General features: G+C 35.0%; 1 protein-coding gene across 1 annotated transcript in view; it reads right to left on the reverse strand.

Moving 5' to 3' along the window:
* RANBP17 (RAN binding protein 17) overlaps nt 1-22,884 on the reverse strand; it is a 320,296-nt gene that overhangs the window by 245,249 nt on the left and 52,163 nt on the right. The window contains exons 13-14 of the mRNA XM_040630304.1: nt 14,248-14,353; nt 3,608-3,743 (exon numbers count right to left, since the gene is read on the reverse strand). Of these exons, the coding sequence (XP_040486238.1) occupies nt 3,608-3,743; nt 14,248-14,353 (242 nt within the window). The remainder of the gene's footprint in view (nt 1-3,607; nt 3,744-14,247; nt 14,354-22,884) is intronic.

Below are 22,884 nucleotides of genomic sequence, written 5' to 3' on the forward strand. Positions count from 1 at the left end.
ATAGCAAAGCATTCAGATGTGACAAAGCTGGGTGGTTGGGTGTATAAGTGTTCATTACATTACTCTCTCTGGTTTTCTACTGAAGGAAAGATTCCTTTGGTGGCGGTATGGAAAATGGACTGGGTGGGGAAAAGGCAAAAAAGGAAACAAAGAGGTCAGAAGACTTTTGAAGTCCAGTGAGAAATGACAAGCAGTACCAATGAGGATAAAAACTGAGGGCCTGAGAAAAGAGTGAAACTGAGAGATACTAAGAAAATAAAATCAGCAAGATTAGGTGACAGATCAGATATAAGAAGAACAAAGTGGAAATTTTGAGTTCACAGGCATTCTTCCTCAAAATTGGAAAATATGTGGAACGGGTTTCAGGAAATGAAGACCTACTGAGACTGAAGGGCCTAGTCAATATTGCAGTGAAAGATCCAACAGGAGGCAATACAGCAAAGTGATTAGCATCACAGGCTCTGTTAACAGGTGTCCTGTGTTCAAATCTAGATTCAACCACTTAAACACATTAATTAACCATTCCAAACCTCAGTTTCCTAACCTGTTAAAAGGGGTGTTAATAAAAACAACTATTCCCACAGGTCTCTGTGAGAGGAAGTTAGATGCCTGTCAAGTGCTATGTGAAATCTTTGATACAGACTATTTCTTCAATAAATGCTTACAGCTACCATTTATGACTCTTCTTTCTCATTTATAGCACATACTTCTATACATCACTTCCTCAATGATTCCACCTGGGTTCCTGAAGCACTTATTATGCATATGTACAAATTTCAAGATGCTTAGCAGTATACTTTATTTAAACTTGTCAAATAATTTCACTAAAGTCAGCATCATTTTCCAATTCAAGAACATACCCTGTATCACGTGAATGTATTACACATGAGATCTAGACCCAAATCCTATGGAATTCTACTAAATACATACATTCAATCATTATCTAGTAGAAAGCATATGAGCAATACGCCAGCAGGTGATAATAAAAAAGGCGGAGACAGCCCTAACCCAAATTATAGTCAATATATATTTTGCTAACAATTACAATACAGTGTAATAATGCTAAAATAGGGTGCTAGAGAACACAGAGAAAAAGGAACCCTCCCAGAATTTAAGAAGCCCATCCTAAAGGATGGGGTATCTGATGTGAAAGATAAAGTAGGAGTCGGCAGAGTAAGGCAGGAAGGTGGTAGTTTGATTTAAAAGAAATAATGTTCTAGGCAGAGAAAACATTTTGTCCAAAGGCCCAGAATCGACAGAGAACACAAACTGTTAAAGGAGCTGAAAAAAGTTTAGTACACATAAAGTACGCAGCACAAGTATGGAGGACTGAAAGCATAAAACTGATGACATACATAGAAAAAACACTGGGAAGAACTTTGTAAGTCATGCTCTCTATGATTCAATTACAAGAGATAATGCTTAAGAGTGTTTAGTACAGTTCCTGATAAAAAATAAGTGCACACTAAATATTTTTTGCCTACTAGTATCTAACACTCTCCCCTTTTTTTGCCACAATTTGGAATGTGACAATATACTCACCAAAAAAAATATTTTCCATCGGGTCTTCCTTGGTTGGTTGCCAGAAAACTAGTGTGTAGAGAACTTATAAATGTCTTAGACGGTCTGTTTCATTTGTAAAATGGAAACCATAATATCAACTTTGAAAAAGCAAAACAAAATAATATCAACTTTGCAGGATTACTGGAAGGACTAGACGGAGTATAAATAGTTCCTAGAGGAATGCCAGGGCACATATCAAGGACCCCCCCAAAAACCTCCTCGAGGCTCCTATAAAGGCAGATTGGCAGACAAGCCAGACAAAGGGAAAGCAGAAAACTCTGGCTTCCCTTTAGGACTGTGCAGCGGGAATGCCTTAGAAGTAAAATCACTGTAGGACTTAACACTCTTTGAAAAAACAGCATAAGATGCATACACCAAAAATGTCAAATTATAATGAAAGAATCAACATCAGTCTGATGATATGTTCATTTTTTCCTAATATGTGAGCTCTTTCAAAAAAGAAAAATGACCATCCATTATTCACTTTTTTTCACAATTACCTTGTATTAAAAGTTATATAAATAAGTCTTGTCTTTTTCTGTGAACTGTTTCTTGATATCTAAATCTCTCATATATTTTTTTCTTTTTTTTTTTAATACAACAAGCAAAAATTTTGGACAAAAAATTCCTAAATCCCATTGCTGTAAACAACCAGTGTCATTCTACATATTTCTTTCCAAGTATTTCAAATACAATTAATATAAAGGCTTTTCTACTCCATGTTGTACTATTCTGATTTAAGACCCAGACCAAACAAATATTGGATTAGTAATGTTTGAAGAGTACTCACTTTTGTGAAAGCAAAATAGCAAACTCTCTGGGTACATTTAAAATAAGACAATTTATCATAATTTGATTTATTCTCAACCTTCGAGTAACACATCTGGGATTTCAAAAGAGGCACCCTGTATAAATTTCATACCATGTAATTTTTGTCTGATTCTAATTTGTCCTACTATCAAACTAAAACATTTATTTCTAGTTACTCTTTTTTTCTCCCTAATGGTCTTGTTCAATGGCAGATAAATTCTAAGAAAATTTTATTGAAATGGCAGTAAAATATCACAATATATTTGACAAAGGAGCATCAAGGTATGTCACTTTCTTAAAAAGCAAAGAAAATAAACGTGAAATAAACTCAAGGATGATATTAACAAAATCAAAGAAAAATTTTTCCCACTATTATATGACTATTACAAACAGAAAACCATAAATGTATTGAAGGTTATGCTAAATTTCCCATGGGAAAAAAGCTCAGTTCAGTATAAAAAGCTTATTCTAAATATTTCAAGTAAGAAATCCTTCAATGTTACTAATAGAAGCTATGAATCCAAAGGAGATAAGACCATCCTTAGGACTTCTTACAGAGAAGGCTTGGAAAGAGTTATATTTCAGAAGAAGAAGAAAACCTCATAGATCTTACTCAGTGTCACAAGTACACTAAATATCCAGTTAGGGTTCACATAAACGCCCTCAATAATCCTTCATTATGCCCTAAGATCAATTCATCCAAATTTGCTAATGCTAAAGTCTCAATCATCATACGATGAGTCTCCTCTACATTAAGGTGATTTAACTGTGGCCTCTCAAAGACATGTCTAGCTCTCCTGGTCCTCATTAGTTATCATGTAGAAATGCTGAGCAATGGGCAAAGAATATACTGGAAACCACATAAATAGGTGCCCCCCAAATCCCAGAACTACTAAAAGAGTAAATCTTTTGTTTTAAACCTTGAAATAAATATAATAAGGCAAAATCTATTGAAGTGTTCAAAATACTCTTAATTATTTAATGACTAGCCACATAAAAAATATTCACTAACTCTGCCAATCAATCTTCAAAGAAAATGGGAAATCTAGGTGTAAAACAAGCAAATTATCTCGCATTGCCTTCAATACCAATTAATCAATCGATTTCAATTGATCAATTAAATTTCTTAGGTAGAAATCTCCTAAATACATCATTCAGCTTAAAGCTGTTATATGTGAACATCTTTCTTCATTTTCAGTAACATTTAAAAAAAAAATCTCTAGTAAAAACCTACCTTTGAGGTTCTTTGAAGTTGATCGCCAACATACGTTTTACGAAACTGATCCAAGAACCACAGAATTGCAAGCTCTATTTTCTCATTAGAACACTGAGGCAATCCGGTATCCATTAAAGATATAAGCTGAAAAACTCTTTTCAGGAAGGAGAAAAAAAAGCTTCAGTAAAAATTCTTGGAGAAACAACATTAAAACATTTATCATCAATGTCATGTACCATATAATCACTGTAAAAAAGTTGAAAAATATAAAAGCTTATAAAGAAAATATTTTTAAAACCATCCGAAATCCTACTACTAAGAGATACTACAACTTGGTCTAATGCCTTCTAGTCTTTTTCCTAAGACATACACATACATATACATATGTAGAAACCTACAAGGACACACTTACTATTTCACTAAAAATTTATTTTTAAATGCATACATCATATACACATATATTATGCATATGTACAAGTAAATACCTATAATTATATATAATATATACATATATAAACTAATATTTATATCTATATAAAATTTTAGTAAAAGAAAAATGACAGTGAATGTGTAGTTTTGTATTTTACCTTTTCATTAAAACTTATGTGTTTATATAATTATATATTTGGGGGTCACATCATTCAAAATATTAAAAAAAGAGGTACACCAGTCAAGTTATCATTTTTTTCAATGAATAATAAAAATTTTACCTGGAATAATTTACAAGATGATTTTAATAAAATCAAGTCTTTTTAATGTAAGTACACAACTATTATTACCAGATAATCATAGATGAACTGAAGGTTAAGTCAAATTTCCTAGAGAAAAAATTTAATTCAATATAATGAAAAGCTTAGTCCAGAGTTTTCAAAGAGAAATCCTTGTATTACCTATCTATTTTCATTAAAAATTTCCAGCAGATGGCTGCCAAGTGCCTGATGTTAACAAAATCACCTTATTATAATCATCTTTTTAAGAGCCAAGAGGTAGAGGTTGTTGAGGACCAGCAGCTTTTTCTCCTTTTTCTAACTGCACAAAGGCAGCTACGTCTAGCCCTGATCTGCACGCTTCCTTCCATGCATGCACACAGTAACATATACACATACTGTTAATAGTTTATATGTCCTTCCAGAGATTTTTTTTAAATGTATATAGAGGCAAATCGACTATATATTCTCCTCCCAACTCCATTAAACATATGGAACATACTATACATACTGTTCCAAACCTAGCTTTTTCCATTTAACTATTTTACAGATCTTTTCATGTCATCCATCAAGAGCTTCCTCATTTTCTCTTGCAGCTATTTAACATTTTATTATATGAATATACCATAATAATTTCAAACATTCTCCTACACATGGGCACTGTTTATATTTTTTCACTATTGCAAAAATGCTGCAATTAACCAACTTGTACAACTGAAAAAATGCTGCAATTAACCAACTTGTACACATCATTTCATGCATGTATATTATAACATACACTTCTAAAAGTAAAACCACTAGTTTAAAAAACATAAATTTCTATAACGTTGATAGTTATTAATAAACTGCACTCCATAGAAATTGAAACAATTTATATTCCTATCATCAGTGTAGGAGTGTCAACATACACTCATAATTCAGATGATATGAAACTCTAAAACTCATTGAAATCTGAAAAATAACATCTCAGTACAGTTTTATTTTGTATTTCTCTCATGTCCATGAGGTTAAAATTTTTCCAAGTTTTTAACCCATATATATTTGTCCATATCCTTTGCCAATTCTTTCTACTGGGCCGTCTTTTTATTGTTGATTTCTACAAATTCTTTATATATTAGAAAACTGAGTCTTTTGCCTTTGACTTAGCTGTAAATATCTTTCCTCACTTTTCACGTCTCTTGACTTTGATTATGGTGTTTTTTTAATGCCATTGAGAAGTTTTTGTTATACAAAATTTTCATTAATTTTTTTAAGATTGATTTATTTCTTAGAGAATGCGGGAGCACATGAGTTGGGGGTGGTGCAGAGGGAGAGAATCTTCAAGCAGACTCCCTGCTAAATGCAGAATCAGACTCTGGGTTTGATCCCACCACCCAAGAGTCCGACGCTTAACTGACTGAGCCACCCAGGCACCCCTTTCATTAATTTTTAAAATGGATTTTGTGTAATAACGAAATGAAGTCTTACCTAAATCTAAGGTTTCTTTTCTTTCTTTCTTTCTTTCTTTCTTTCTTTCTTTCTTTCTTTCTTTTCCACATTTACCTCTCTGATACATTTGAACTTATCTTGAACACATTTTGTGAGATATGGATCAACATTTTTTCCCCATTTTTCCCATTTTAGCCAGGTGCTTCAACACCATTTCTTTCTTGTATAGTCTATCTTTTGCTCACCATTTCAACTATATCCCTTATCATATACACTAGGTTCATTTACGCATTCAGATTACTTTGTCGGACCTTGTACTCTATTCCAGTGATCAGTCTCAATAAATATATCTTGATCAATTTTTTTTCATATTATTTAATACTTTTCCAAAACATTATTTTTAACATATGTAAAATATTAAAGACTATCTCAAAATTTAAGCATCTCATTTGGAATGTAAATTTCTATTTCAGGGAAATATAACTACTGCCCTCTTCCCTACTTCCAAAGAATTCTACAGAGTGTCTAAGTTATAGCAGATGAACTTCTTTTAAAAAGCTGGGACTTGTGGGGCGCCCAGGGGGGCTGAGTAGTTAAGTGTCTGACTCTTGGTTTTGGCTCAGGTCATGATCTTGGGGTTCTGGGATTGAGCCCTGAGTCAGGCTCTGCACTCAGAGGGAAATCTGCTTGTCCCTCTCCCTCCCCCTCTGCTCCTCCTTGCACTCTTTCTCTCAAATAAATAAATAACAATCTTTCAGAAAAAATGAAAAAAATAAAGAAAAAAAAAGTTGGTACTTGTTGCCAAAGTGTTATGAAATAATATGTTGAAAACCATTTTATAGTTATTATTTCCTATATTTATATTATTTAAAAGTAACCTTCATTTACCAAATATCTTTAATACCATTAAAATTTATGAAGGGAAACTTACTGAAGAAATTTAAGAATTAGATTACTGTAGCCAGGTTGCTGGGGTTTTTTTCCCCTAAGAAGATGTGTTTATTCTGTAATTTTGAGAGGAGTAACAAAGCTGACTTTTAGTCTGGGTTATTTCTGAGTTAGCAGATTGTTGGAGTAATTTTTAGTTAAATAAATAGATATATGCATCAAACTATGTCTAGATCCAGGTGATTTTTCACGTGACTTAAACAGACATATCTTTTTTTTGAATTCTTTACTTAGTGGGACCTCCCTTTTCCTACTCTAGCTCTTTGTTGATTCTATGTACTTATTCCTTTACTTTTATGTCCTTTTTATAGTATACATTCCAAAATCCTAGGAAGATGTGAAACCAGAAGACAGTTTGTTGGGATGCCTTTACAACTCAAGTTAAGCTGGTGATTTACATTTGCCTAAGAGGAAATGGCATCCCAGCAGGAAAGCAGGAAAGAGTTCCCAGCAGGGTACAGGATCCATTTGTCAAAGAAGTTTTGGTAGTTGTACAAGAAGTTCAGCTGCAACAGCCTCACATCCAAATAACCACGGTTTAAACGATATGGATATTTATTTCTCTCTCATGCAAAAACCCAACACAGTGCTCCAGGACTAGCTAGTGCTCCACAGTGTATCAGAGACTCAGGTGCCTTTCATCTTGTTGTTACACTTGTCTCCATTCTCACAATCACTTTCTGGTCGATGATGGCTACCTAAGCTCCAGCCTTTACATCCACATGTCTTGCACATAGCACATCTGCTTACATAGATCTGCCTAGAACATAATCACATTGCCATGCCTAGCTGCAAGAGAGTCTAGCAAATCTCGTGTTTATTCAGGTGGCCCCATGACTCGCAAAAGAATCAGATATTCTCCTACTTCAGAAGAAGGGAGGAAGAGACACTGTATAGCTAGAGTCTCTGCCAGTGTGGCCACTGTGAAAAGTCCTTAAGACCAAAGCTTGTATTGTATATATAATACTCACTTTCAGTTTTAATTTATTGTCCTACATTTATTTTTTTCTTTATGTTAAATTATTTTTGGTAAAGAGCATGGAGGGAATAAAAAGACAAATATAACATTAAATAATTTTGGTCCAAGTATAAGCACACCACTTCAAATTCAAAGAAATGAATTTTGGATAGTCAGTTGTTTGTATTTCCCTATCTATCCAAATAAATAAGTCAGTCAACAAATATCTGAGGGCCTACTATACGGCAGGTGTGCGTTAGAAGTTCAGAATATAACAGTGAATAAGACATAGACATTCCCAGTCTTCCAGATATCTATAGCCTATACAAGGAAAGACATAATACAAGCAATTAAAATAAAGAACCACAAGTGCTATAATAAACAATACAAAGAAATCAGTGAAGATTCATAATATTCTAGGATGGAACAAAGAAAGAGCGTGTCAAGAGAAAGGAGAAAGCCTGTTTAGCTAACTAGAGAGGGGGGAAAAAGAATGGCACATTTAAGAGCTGAAAAAAGTTAAATAAGGCTAAAAGCAATCAGTGGCAGGAGATGAGGCTAATGAGACAGGCAGGAGCCAGATCATGAAGAACTGATGAGCCACGTTGGTTTTAATCCCAATAGCAATGGAAAGCACTGCAGAGTTTGAGCAAAGCACTGACATAATCAGATCTGTACTTCAGAAAGCCAGAGAGGAAGCAAGGTATCCATTTAAAACTGTAGCATGAACCCAGATGAAAGATGATAGGAGCTAAAATGGCAGGGGAGATAGAAACAACTGGACTAACTGGCCTAACCAGAAGGCAGAACTGATAGGATTTGAAGATGAAGACTACGTGGATGTTGGTGAGAGGAAAAAGGAAAAGTTAAGGATAACTCCTGGGATGCAGGCTTAGACAACTGAGTGGACGGTACTGAGACATGTGAAGAGAGGGCTGGGAGGGGAGGGAAGAGAGTTTAATTTCAGTCACTGAACTGAAGACACATGTGGCGCAGAACATGCAAGTGAAACAGTTCAACATGTATTTGGAAGTCAGAAGACAAGAATTACTAGAACAACAGAGAATCGCTGAGCAATGCTGAGGGCTCAGCTGAGGTAAAAAATGATATCTTAATTGACAAATGGTACCTATATATGGAGGTGTAAAATTTCTTTTATTATCACTCAACAAATTAGAAAAAAACTCTGAATTCCTTCAAGGTTAAGGTTTTGCCAGGCAGATGAGATAAAAATACAGCAGTGAACAAAGCAGATAAAGCTTATTCCTTCCCTTACTGTAGTGGAATGAACAAATAAACATCAAGAGGTAATAAGTACTATGAAAAAATAAACTAGGATAAGAATGTTATTTTGGATTGGGAAGTCAGAGCAGGAAGAGACAGCCGTGTACAGACCTGACTGCAGTGAAGGAGTACTGTATAAACATCTAGAAGGAAGCATTCCAAGCAGAAGAGAAGTGCAAAGGCCCTAGAGTGAGAACATACTGGTAACACTCAAAGAACAGCAAGGAGGCCAGTTTGGTTGAGCTGACTGAGAAAGGGTAAGAAACGAAGTCAGAAAGGTAGCAGAGGAAGCTCTGAGCCATGACAAGGACCCTGGAATTTGTCCCGTGTGTGACAGGAAACCCCTGGAAGCTTAATGAACAGAGATGAGCAGAGTAACATGATCTCATGGGAAAGAAGGTGAAGTCATCCATAGGATAGCAGAGTTTGGGGGAGAGAACAAAACTCTGAGCTAGCTGTCAAAGGTTTCAGTGAATGATGAGGGATGATGGGGAGATGAACAGGTCAGAGAAAGAAGGAGAGACGGAGGGTGGCGTAACCGAGAGAAATAAGCCTGAAAGAAGCAGCCAATCTACTAGCACGAGCAAACTGAGAGGTTACAGGATGAATAAAACAAAATCTCTGGGTAAACTCTCGAGAGGTTTACATTCTGATAATGATGAATGAAACTGAAATGACTACAAAATTACCTTTATTTAATTAGAATTGCATGGCCTAAGCACAAATAAATTTATTTGCTAAGTTAAAGCATATTTAAATATATTAAAGTAGCATGTTTTAATTAAAATGATCACAATATTGGGAGCTTTTATGAATATTAACCTTTTCCCGATCAAATAGCATATAGGTTTTTGGCAGAAGCTTCACGATCTTCCAATCTGGTAGTTCTCCCAGGAGTTAGAAAGGTATCATATAACAACACATAGAAGGCAACAGTGTTATGGTTCCGGTTACTTGGAACGTCTTCATATGAAATTGATATTTTAAAATTCTACATAAAACATCATTCTTATTCAATTTAAAATCTCAATATTTCAAAACACATATTCATGTTTTTTCTATGCCTCACTTTGAATCTGCTTAGTCCTGTTTACATCCCCACCAACCTCACCACTACCTCTCACCCCACCCCTGGCCTCAACTACTTGCCTTGTAGCTCCAGTAAAAATTCACACAGTTCCTGCAGTTGTAAATCCTCACCTAGGGCAGAAGAGAGGCCTCTGGCAGCTCCAGCCCCTACCTCCCAACTCAGCAGGACCAACAAAAGCTCTGGCTTCCCCAATGGCACCTCAAAGAGGCCAGGGAACACAGCTATGAAGTATGAAAAAGTTAAACACCCCAGGAGTAGACTTTAATAAGAAATGGGACACAGAAATAAGTAAACTAATAAGAAACAGGACACAGAAATAAGGAAACAGAAAAATGACTTGCCCGTAGTCCCCCATCCTCCCACCATCATCATGGACTGTTTTCAAACACAGTGGTTCCATGCGGCCTCTGGGGAAAACTCCTGTAACAGTGAGCAACCAGGTGTGTAATGAACCACCTTATACATTTGATCTCTTTATTCATGGTAGTTATGTTCTATAAAGGCATTGTGAAAAGTGAATTAGTGAATACTGAACTACTGCATCCCCAAAGGAGATACAGGGTTGGGTTCCTGAAGAACTCTGATCACAATAATTTCATCAATGAATCAACACATAACTTTGTTTTATGTGTGTTTCTCTTTAAAGACATCTTATTTAATATACTGTTGATTTATTAACATTGAACTCATGGCCAATAGCAGAACAACTTGTGCCTGAATGAGGCTTACCTAACATACATATTTTCTCTGTAAGGTTCTTTACAGCTTTTTTGTTGTGCTTAGGAACACCAGACAGCAAAACCACCAACAAAAAGCACAAAAATGTGAGATATATGGCACAAAATAGACAATGAAAAGGACACTTATTTACAGCATGAGCCTATGAACAAGAAGGCAGAGCATCTATTCAACCCCAGCTGGGAAAGTGGGTATCAGGCAACTCAATTTTTCACCACTAAGCAAATATCCAAAAATGACTGCAGTAGCACCATGAGCATTGATTTTGGGGTTACAAATAAATTTTAGCAAGTATACAAATCCGCAAAAATGGGATCTGTGAATTAGGAGCACCGACTGCATTTGTTTTCTCTTATTCTCTCACTCCTCCTTTTCCTTCATTTTTTCTTTTTCTTTCTTTCTTTTTTTTTTTTTTAAGATTTTATTTATTTATTTGACAGAGAGAGACAGCCAGCGAGAGAGAGAATACAAGCAGGGGGAGTGGGAGAGGAATGAAACAGGCTCCCCGGAGAGCAGGGAGTCCAATGTGGGGCTCAACCCCAGAACGCTGGGATCATGCCCTGAGCCGAAGGCAGACACTTAATGACTGAGCCACCCAGGAGCCCCCCTTCATTTTTTTCTTCCTTGAAAATGCACCATTCTCCCCACCCCTCAATAAAGCCTTACACCATAAACTTTACCTAACGCTTGTTTTCTAAGGAATGGCTAAAACACAAATCAAATCTTATTTAATGTTAAATATGTCTGTTGCTTAAAGAAAAAATTAAAATTTTGTACTTGGTAAGTATACCCCTGCTTTTGTTTATTTCCTTAGCAAATATACACCTGCTTTTGTTTATTTCCTGTTATGTATTTCTCAGGAAAATAATGCCAGTGGGTATTTCTCTTCTTGATGATGAAAATCTTAAAAAATCAAACTAACTATAGCAAAAATTATACTTACTTTTCACTTTACTAAATTATGTAATGTTATATTAAAAGATGGCACAGAGGCAAATTATTCACTGTTTAAAATTAACCAAAGCATTCTAAGAATGCCCCCATTCAAATTTTAAAGTTACTTGATATTAGAAATAAATCTTAGGAAAGCTAAAAATATTTGTGCTCCATTCAGACTCGTTTCACTAAAACAAGGGCTAGTTTAAAGGTTAAAAAGAGTATGGAATGAAGAGAAAATTTCTACTCAGAATGGCAACACATTTATTAAATACTCAGGGATGTATTTAAGAATAGTAGGGAAGGAAAATGCCACAACTAGGTCCAATAATTTTAAGGACTTTGGTAGGAAGATAGTGGTGTGTCTTGGGTGGTGGCAAAATTGGGGTGACATACATGTGGTCAAGAAGCAATGGATCGTCAGTTACCCAATACAAGCTTTGTTTATGATCACTGACTAGATTTTTCACTTCATGACCATAGCCTTAGTAAGAAAGAATGAATTATTCCCTTATATTTCTATTCTACATGGAGGAAAACAGACGTCTAAGATCAGTGGAAAAGAATGAAAGGCTTGGAAAAAGACCTAAGAATTTTGTGTAAAGATATAAGCAGCATTTCAAAATCAGTAAAGGGTGGGGTTTGCACCAACTGGTTAACACTATGGAAACTTTGGAAAAAGTATATAAAACAAATGTCAAATGCATTAAAAATTAAATATAAAAAGCTGAAACCATAAAAGAACTAGGAGAAAATCTAGGTGAATGTTTTTATTATCTGGGTGTGGAACAACCTTTCTAAGTCTGCACAAAGGGGAAAATATGAAGGGAAAAATTCATAGATCTCAATATAAAAATATTTAAATCCATTAAAAGAGGAATTTCTAAAACAAAAAACATGTAGAAAACATTTTCAAAATGAATACTAAATATTAAGATCTTTGATATACACTGAGTTCTTATAAATAAATTAGTAAAGATAATCACAAAAGAAGCTAAATGATACAATCTATATATATTTAAAAACCACAAAGAGAAAATACAATTGGGAAAAATAGGAATGGAGAAGAATGTTTGACAACACTTTAACCAAAGCAACAGAAATTAAAACAAAACATTTGTTATGTATAAACTGGCAAAGATAAGAATCCTATTACCTAGTGTTCAACTACAGAAAAAATGGTAGTCTCAGAGCCTTTGAGTTCAGAGAATAAACTAGTACAACTCTTCCAGAAGGTCATTTGGTAATAAGTACTGAAACTCTTTAAAATGCTGCAGACCATTCAACCAGCTATTCAGCCTTTAGGAATGAACTCTCATGAAATTATTTTGACCTACATAAAGATATAACTAAAAGAACATTCACCTCAAAGCAGTTTACAATATAGAAAAATTGAGAAACAACCTAAAATTCCAAAAACTGCGGTACGTTTAAATTATGGTACAGCTTAGAATATTTAATGTCTAGGTAAAATGTTTACAATATTATGCTTGCTTTTTTTAAAAGAAGTGTTTGTGGGGGTGGGGGAGGGGAAGGGGCTGTTTGGTAATACAGTGCTTACTATTTGCCAGGCATTGTTCTAAACATCTTAAAAATATTAACTCATTTAATCTTATAATAGCCCAAAATGAATTAGGTATTATTATCTCCATTTTAGTTTACAAAACAGTATTATAGTATAATTTTTGCTCAAAAAATGTTGAAAAAGACACATATAATGTACATATATCCTCAAGCACTAATTAAAAAGACTCAAAGGTATTCAGCAAAATGACAGAAATAGTTACCTCCAAATTAATATATGACTTTTTATTTGAAATAGTTAAGTATTCAATAAAAAAATATATTACTTTGTTAAAAAGAAAAATATTATTTAAAAAATAAATTAAAATATATGAAAACCAACTCACGTGTTTTCCTCAGTGTTAAGGAAGTAATTCATTGCTTCTTATTAAGACTATGGTCATAAGGTGAAAAATCTAGTCAACAATCATAAACAAAGCTTGTATTGGGTAACTGACTATCCATTGCTTTTTTTTTTTTTTTTTTTTTTTATTTGACAGAGATAGAGACAGCCAGCGAGAGAGGGAACACAAGCAGGGGAAGTGGGAGAGGAAGAAGCAGGCTCCTAGCGGAGGAGCCTGATGTGGGGCTCGATCCCGTAACGCCGGGATCACGCCCTGAGCCGAAGGCAGACGCTTAACCGCTGTGCCACCCAGGCGCCCCTATCCATTGCTTTTTGACCACATGTATGTCACCCCAATTTTGCCACCACCCAAGACACAGCAATTTTGCCTGCTTTATCAGGTCCTAAGAAATAAAAAGCAAACTAAATCTTCATCACACCATTTGAATACAAGTTTAAAATATATTTGACTATAACACTTACTAGAGATTTGACTTCCACAAATCAGTTAACCTCTATACCTTGGTTTTCTCACCAATAAAAAGAAAATAATACCTTCCTCAAAAGACCAGGTACGAAATGTTTTAACTCATAATATCAATTCAATAACTAAATTTCTTGACTACCTAGTAAATTTCTGTAAATTTTATGGCCATTACTTACCGGCAGGATAATTCCCCATCCATAGCATCGTGTTCATCTGTACTGGTGTATGTTAACCTTCCTCCAACAACTGTCCCAACTAAGTATACCAGCCATGCAAGACGTCCTAATATAGAACAAGACAGAAAAATGTTTAGAGTAGTGACAGAAACAATGCTTATTTTGCAGAGAATTCTAAAACTGGCGAAATGATCTATTCTTCCAAACAAGTGATAAACTACTGTGAACTCAGTCCCTGACAGAGAGCGGAGAGTGGGTTTTAAGTTTAGCAAGGCGGTATAACAGTAAAAATGGCAGACTTTAGAGGCAGAAAAAACTATGTTCAAATCCTAGCTCCAACAATTTACTAGGTGACCTTGCCTAAGTTACTAACCTCTTTACATCTTAGGGTTTACATTTGAAAAATGGAGAAAATAAAATCTACTCTGGAGACTTATGATTAAAATTAAATTTGGTAACAAAACACCACAAGTAATGTCTAGATCCAGGGCTGTTAGTAAGTACTAATATGATCCAATGAGCAGCATCTTTTCTGAATGGTCAATGTCATGTTTAATTCCACTCTGATCATTTTTAATATTATTTCTGCTTGAACCATAATAGATGGTAATAAATTTATCGCCTTTGTATTTTTATGCCTAACTTTTTAAAATCCGAGACTTTCATTGTTCAAATCACATAGTTTGACGACCAAATCAACTTCTCGGACAGTATTAGCAAGGGATTAAGTAACTTTACAACAGTGGCACATGTGGAATCTACAATTTTTTGCAAATCTTATTTTGGGGCAGCCAAAATTGAGTGGTTCAGAAATGGAGTTATTTATTGAATGATTTTTGTTTAAGCATATTATTTTACATCTCTAGATTCATTGATCTAAGTATCAGATTCTGCAAAATTTTTAAGATCTTTATGAATAATTAACAACATACCAATTATCTTGCTAAAAAGAAATTTTGTGCTATTCTTAGGGACTGATTTTTCAAAGATGACCAGGCTATTTCATAGTATCAAAATCAATAGCATTTCTGTATTGAGAAACCTTCCCAAGTGAACTAAAGTATTTTTCACAAGGTATTGATTGGAACAGTCATAAAAGAGGCTGTCTGTGCTTCTTGGAAGACTTAAGAAGGATAAATACCTACAGAAAAAGAGCACATTCTTTCTATATTCCTGTGAATACTAGCAATCATTACAACTTAACTCCCTCTGACTTCTGGAGAGACATTAGCCTATTGAGGTGACAAACTTCCCGTAAATTAGAAATACAACTTGGCAAGTACCCACATCCCCTATTCTATCAGAAAACAAATGAATAAATCAGAACAGACCAATTATGCAGCCTTGGACATTAACAAGGTGAAATAGATTGAACAGGAGAACAAAAACACTAATTTGATCAAGTAAGTCATAAAACAGACTCAAGCTTCAAGATGTGTATAATTGTAAAAAAAAAAAAAAAGAAAGAAAGAAAGAAAGAAAGAAAGAAAGAAAAAAAAAGTAACAGAACAAAAAGCCCATGTAGGAAACCGGAGGCATTAAGAAAGTTACCTATATATTTCAAAATTGTTTTATGACTAATATAATAGTCTATTAATAACATACACTATCCCCTGATGACCCTACTTCCTCTGTGGGTCCTCTCAAGTGATTTCTTTTCCACACCTCCTGTATCTCAGACTTCCAGCATGGAAGTAGGTGTTCTTTTTTTTTTTTTTTTAAGATTTTATTTATTTATTTATTTATTTATTTGACAGAGATAGACAAGCAGCGAGAGAGGGAACACAAGCAGGAGGACTGGGAGAGGAAGAAGCAGGCTCCCAGCAGAGGAGCCTGATGTGGGGCTCGATCCTAGAACACCGGGATCGCGCCTGAGCCGAAGGCAGACGCTTAACGACTGAGTCACCCAGGCGCCCCATGGAAGTAGGTGTTCTCGATGTTCCTCATTTCCACTTCCAAAACATACTGCTTCTCCATCATAAAATCACTCAGCTTTACATCTTCTGTCATCAAACTATACTACCAAATCCCTTTCTGGTTGCAATAATCTACTCTCCCTCAGGTTATTTTCCCTTATTTTTTGAAGATGTTTGTTCCAGGCTTGCTGTCACTCTTTCCAATAGTATTTCAATCATAATCAGCAGTAATTTCAATATGTACAAAGATGAATCCCAACTCCAACAATCCTTCATTCCACTGGGAATCTCCAACACATAAACCTAGCACTGTCTTTTTCTAACAACGTTACTGAAATATAATTCACATACCATACAATTTACCCACTTAAAGTATATAACTCAATGTTTTTTTTTAATAAATTCACAGGGTTGTACAACCACCACCGTGACCTAATTTTAGAACATTTCAATCTCTCCCAAAAGAAATTCCACTCCATACCTCTTAACCCCACCCCCCAGCCCCAAGCAACTACTAATCTACTTTATGTCTCTTCAGATTTTTCCCATTCTGGACATTTCTTCTGAATAGAATCATTTAACATGTGGTCTTTGTAACTGTCTTCTTTTACTTAGCATAATGTGCTTAAGGATCATCCCTGCTGTAGTTTATATTTGTACTTCATTTTTTATAGCCAAAAAACCATTCTATTGTTTGAATTGATAGTTGCCAGTGGGGAGGAGGATGGGGAGGATAGGCAAAACGGGTGAAGGAGAGGGGGAAATACGAGTTTCCAGTTATGGAATGAGTAAGTCATGGGAATAAAAGGCACAGTATAGGGATTATAGTCAATGAACTACAATAGCATTGTATGATGACAGATGGTAACTACACTTGTGGTAAGGATACCATAGGTATAGAGAAGTTGAATTACTACGCTGTATACCTGAAACTAATGGAACACTGTGTGTCAACTATATTAAAAAGAAATTCCATTGTTGGACATAACACATTTTATTTATCTATTCATCAGCTGATGGGCATTTGGGTTGTTTCTACATATTGGTGTTAAAAATAACGCTGCTACTTACAGAAACAGCCCAAGTGTCTACTAACTGATGAATGAATAAGAAGACATATATGGTGGAATATTACTTAGCTACAAAAAGAATGAAATCTTGCCATTTGCAATGACATGGATGGAGCTAGAAGAGCATTATGCTAAGTGAAATAAGTCAGTCACACAAATACCATGATTTCACTCATATGTGGAATTTAAGAAACAAAACAAATGAGCAAAGGGGGGGGAAAGAGAGGCAAACCAAGAAACAGACTCTTAAGTATAGAGAACAAACTGATGGTTACCAGAGGGGTGGTGGGTGGGGGGAGGAGTTAAAATAGGTGATGGGGATTAAGGAGCGCACTTGTGATGAGCACTGGGTGCTGTATGGGGAGGTGTTCAATCACTATATTGTACACCTAAAATTAATATTATACTGTATGTTAACTAACTGGAATTTAAATAAAAACTTAAAATAATACTGCTATGAATATTTGTGCAGTTTTTATGTGGATATGTTTTAATTTCTCTTGGAAATACCTAGAATTGGAATTACTGAGTCATATGATGCCTAGATTTTTAACATTTTTGAGGAAGGGCCAAACTGCTTTCCAAAGCAGCTGTACCGCTTTACGTTCCCACCAGCAATATATGAAGGTTCAAATCCTTGTCAACATTTGTTATTATCTGTCTTTTTTACTATATCTATCCTAGTGAGTGTGAAGTGGTATCTTGTAATTATGACATGTTTTTCCCTGATGACTAATGGCGTTGACCATTCTCACATATGCTTACTGGCCATTTAATACCTTCTTTGGAGAAATTCTATTCAAATCCTTTGCTCATTTTTAAGATTTATTTATTAGAGAGAGAGAGAGAGAAAGAGAGAGTGCACAAGCAGGGAGGGGGGCAGAGCAGGAGGGAGAAGGAGAGGGAAAGAGAATCTCAAGCAGACCCTGCACTCAGTGCGCAGCCCAACGTGGGCTCAATCCCACAACCCTGAGATCAGGACCTGAACCGAAACCAAGAGTTGGACGCTTAACCAACTGAGCCACCCAGGCACCCCTTCTCCGCTCATTTTTAACTGAGTTGTGTTTATTAGTGAGCTATAAGAGTTCTTTATGTATTGTAGATGCAAGTCCCTTATCAGATATATAATTTGCAAATACTTCCTCCCATTTTCTGGGTTGTATTTTCACTTTCCTGATAGTATCCTTTGAAGTAGTCTAAGATTTTTAACTGATGTAGTCCAAATTTTGAATTTTTCTTTTGTCACTTTAGCTTTTGGTGCATATCTAAGAAACGATTGCCTAACCCAAAGTCATGAAGATCTACTCCTATGTTTTCTTCTGAGTTTCATAGTTTTAACTCTTACATTTAGGTCTATGATTCATCTTGACTTAATTTTTGTGTATGGTGGGAGACAGTGGTTCAACTTCATTCTTTGCATGTGGTATCCAATTGTCTCAGCATTATTTGTCAAAAAGACTATACTTTCGTCATTGTATTGTCTTGCCACTCTTGTCAAAGAGCAACTGATTATAAATTGGAGGATTTCCTGGACTTACTGATCTAATGTCTATCTTCATGCCAATTCCACAGTCTCGATTACTGTTGCTTTTTAATAAATTTTGAAATCAGAAAGTGTGAATCTTTAAACTTCATTCTTTTTCAAGCTTATTTTGCATATTCTGGGTCTCCTGGATTTCCTTATGAATTTCAGGATCAGTGTGCCAATTCCTGCAAAGAAGCCAGCTGGGATTTTAACAGAGATTGTGCAGAACTTGTAGGTCAATCTGGGGAGTACTGCCATCTTACCAATATTAAGTCTTCTGATCCATGACCATAGGTGTCTTTCCACATAGTAGATCTCTAATTTCTTTCAACAATGGTTTATAGTGGTCAGTATATAAGTCTTATGTTTCTTTTTTTAAACTTATACCTAAGTATTTTATTCTTTTTGATGCTATTTTAAGTGAACTGAACTTCATTTTTATTAATTGGCAATATATAAACATACCGTTGATTTTTATTGACTCTGTATCCTGCAACTTTGTTAATCTCTTACTAGTACTAATAGTTTTTTCGGATCTGCCATTTCTTCAGTCTCTTACAAGCTTAATGTCTTCTCTATCCTGCTGAGCTAGCTTCAGTTCTATGCTCAATCCTCAATCGTTATAATCTCTGCCTTGCACACCACTTCAATTCCTCTCTTGCTCTGACATACTCATCTTACACAACCATAATTGTTTAAATCCAATTCCTCACCTAGTCTTTGCCTACACTCAGACAATTTAATTTATAACTGGAGAAAGATACAACCATGCTGACCAGTCTTACTTTGGATTCACCTTTTCAGTAAGGCCTTCCATGGCTATCCTATCAATTCTCAACATGTAGAGTAGGAAGCATGACTACCAGATAACCATCAACAACTCCTTCCCTCCATGTATGCACAAGCCATCAAAAAGTAGAGTCTATTCTTCCAAACCTTTCTAAGTGTGGCCTGGATTGTAAATGCTCTGACCAACAGAATATGGTGGAAGTGATATCATTCCAGTACTGGACTTAGCCTTTAAGAGAACTGGCAGTTTCTTTCAGTCTCTTAGGAAAATGTTCACTCTGGGGAAGCCAATCACCATGTAAGAAGAACACACACCCTGAGACTATCATACTATGGAGGCCCAAGCTAGCAATGCAGAGAAATGCCCACCGAGAGCCCATTCATCGAACATTCCAGTCCAGATACCAGACTTGTGAGTAAATAATTACTCAGGTGACTTCAGCACCAGCTGTCATCTGATTACAATGCCTGAAAGATCCCAAATGAGAATCATCCAGCTGAGACTTATGAATCCCAGAGAACACTGAGAGATAATAAAATGATTGTTATTTGATAAGCTTATTACTAAGTTTTGGTAAGAGAGAACAAGAACATAATCTGTCAACATTTCATATCCCCCTTTCCTGCTTGTTTTTTAATTTTAGTACTTATCACTTTCAAATATAACATAAATTTAACTTATTTATCTTACTTTGTTACCTTTCTATTCCAATAGAATATCAACTGCATGACAGCTGTTATTTTTTGTTTGGTTGTCTATTGCATCTCCAGGGCCTAAAGCAGTGCCTGGCACATAGTAAGTTATCAAAAGACACGGGTTACTGGATTAAGAAATCATTACATAGAAAAGAGAGCATGAAATAGGCAAGAAAAAGTAGAGTCATTACTAAAAATGAATGTTAATGGTAATTATATTATTGCTTAAATAAAACAAAACCAACTTCTTCTCAAAGCATACTGAGCACAAGATGTGATGAAGTCTATCCTCATTATTTGCAGATTCTCCTACTGAAAATTCGTCTACTTGGTAAAATTTATTTGTACCTCCAGAAATACTTGTGACCATTCATGTGTAGGTGCACAACAACAAAATAATCTGACTAGCCCAATGAGTACCTTCCAAGCGTAGGTAGAACAAAGCAACACTCTGCTTGTTTCATCTTTCATACTCTAAACAAGTATTCTTTCATGGTCTTTTTGGTGCTCCATTTTTTTTTTTTTTTGTACTTTTGTGCTTTCTGTTGGTGATTTTACTGTTTAAAATACTCCCCAAGAATAGTAAAGTGCTGCAAGGTGTTCCTACATGAAAAAAAGGCTGTTATGTACCCCATAGAGAAAATATATGTGTTAGATAAGCTTCATCCAGGCATGAGTGTTAGGGATGTTGGCTATGAGTTCAATGTTAATGAATCAATAATACACAGTAAACAAAGGTGTCTTTAAACAGAAACACATATAAAACAAGGTTATATGTTCATCAGTCAATGAAAATGTTGTGACTGGGGGCTGCAGGAATCTAACCTGTATTCACCCTAGAAACAATAGTTTAATCTAATTCAGTGTTCACCCCAACTTTATAGAACATAAATACTGAAGAAGATTTGACTGTATTTCTCAGAATCTTACAGAGGTCATTATTAATAGATTATGCTGCAACTGTGCGTAGGACATACACATTTTGAGTAATGGATGTGAATCTGAAACAACACAAGTACAATTTTTGGTGAATGCATGTAATAATTTACCTGGCCAATGGGAGTCATTACTTAAAAAATATCATACTGCAAATTTTCAAGATGAGAAACATTATTTAAAGGTAAATAATAACCTTTTTAAATAATAACCTTCTTTATACGTTTTATCAATTAGATTTTTAGATACTGTTTTTTCTTAAAGCAAGCTTGATTATTACTAAAACTAACAGCAAACATTTACATGATATTTTCTATGCACTAGGTATTATTCCAAGCATTGTATCTATTACCTATATTTACATTCATTTAATGTCACAAATGTTCCTATTAAAAACTGCAGAGCTATGATTCCAATATAGGCAATGGAGTTCCAAGAGCCCATTCTCATACCATGAGGAGATACATACCACTACCTCCCAAGATGGATGAAAGGGAACTCTCAAACAGCCTAGCTGTCAATTAGCTGGACAAACCTGGATGATCCCACAATATCTAATGATCCAAGAATCTCTCAAGTGTTTATTTAACACATTTTAATTCCCAATCCAGAATTTTTCTCTGTCTCCCAAGTTTTGACCACAGATGAGATTGCATCTACCTTTGGGATCATGTCTCTTATACTTCCTTTGATTCCCAAACCACCCACAATAAAACCAAGTATATGTGACACATGAAATGAGTACGTGTTGAATAGCTGAATTTAAGATAAGAAAACTTATTTTGGCGGTTTATCACTAATGTAAACACAGAAACGTTTGCCTACTAGCTCTTGATAAAAACAAGCCTACTTGAAAAACAGTCAAAAAATTCACCATGCATGTAATTTTTATATTTCTCTGTTGAAATATCAATATTAAAAAAAATAGAGGCAGTACAATTTAGCTACCAAGAGGATGGGCTTGGTCCAAATCCTGTTACTATTAACAATGCTATTTATTTAATTTCTCTTGTTTTTAATTCTCTTATTTATAAATATGAGGGTGATAATTATACCTGGCTCACAGGCTTCTGACAAGCACTAAATAGTATTTTGCATGTAAAGTACTCATAATAATGCTTCCTACAAGTGCTCACTAAATGTTGACTTTTATTACTATTACTATTATTATAAAATAGCCATCCCCTTTTTAGTTCTTCTACAACAAACCTATGAAAACCAAAACATACCAATGTTACTTTTATATGTTCACTATAAGCCTCACGTTAAAAGTTGCTCATGAAAATTAAGTCACAGTATTTAAAAATTTTTAAGTTCTTTCATCTCTATCAGAGGCTTGTTGCAATTAGAGCTAGTTATCATTAGCCGTATATATTTTCTTGATGCTGTTTGTAAAACAAAGCAAAAAACTGTAAAGTGAAAAAAAATTTCCAAGTAAAACACATGTAGAAAAGCATGTGCCTTTCTATGTGTCATGTTCTGCCACAGGGCTATAACTAAATATGGGTATGTATGGGGTAGGGTGAGAAGGGAGAGACCCCATGCCCAAAGGACTGAGAGACAGATAAAGGAGAAAAATGATTTTCTCAGCGCAGCTGATGAGTATCACTGTCCAATAATAGAAAGATAAAAGATACTAAATATAAGACATGAGTTTCTTAAATTTAAATTTTTTATTGTTTAATTCCTTTTATTCTGTGACTCC

Source organism: Ursus maritimus, unplaced genomic scaffold (assembly GCF_017311325.1).
Source record: "Ursus maritimus isolate PB19 unplaced genomic scaffold, ASM1731132v1 scaffold_15, whole genome shotgun sequence".
In the NCBI taxonomy this organism is placed as follows: Eukaryota; Metazoa; Chordata; class Mammalia; order Carnivora; family Ursidae; genus Ursus; species Ursus maritimus.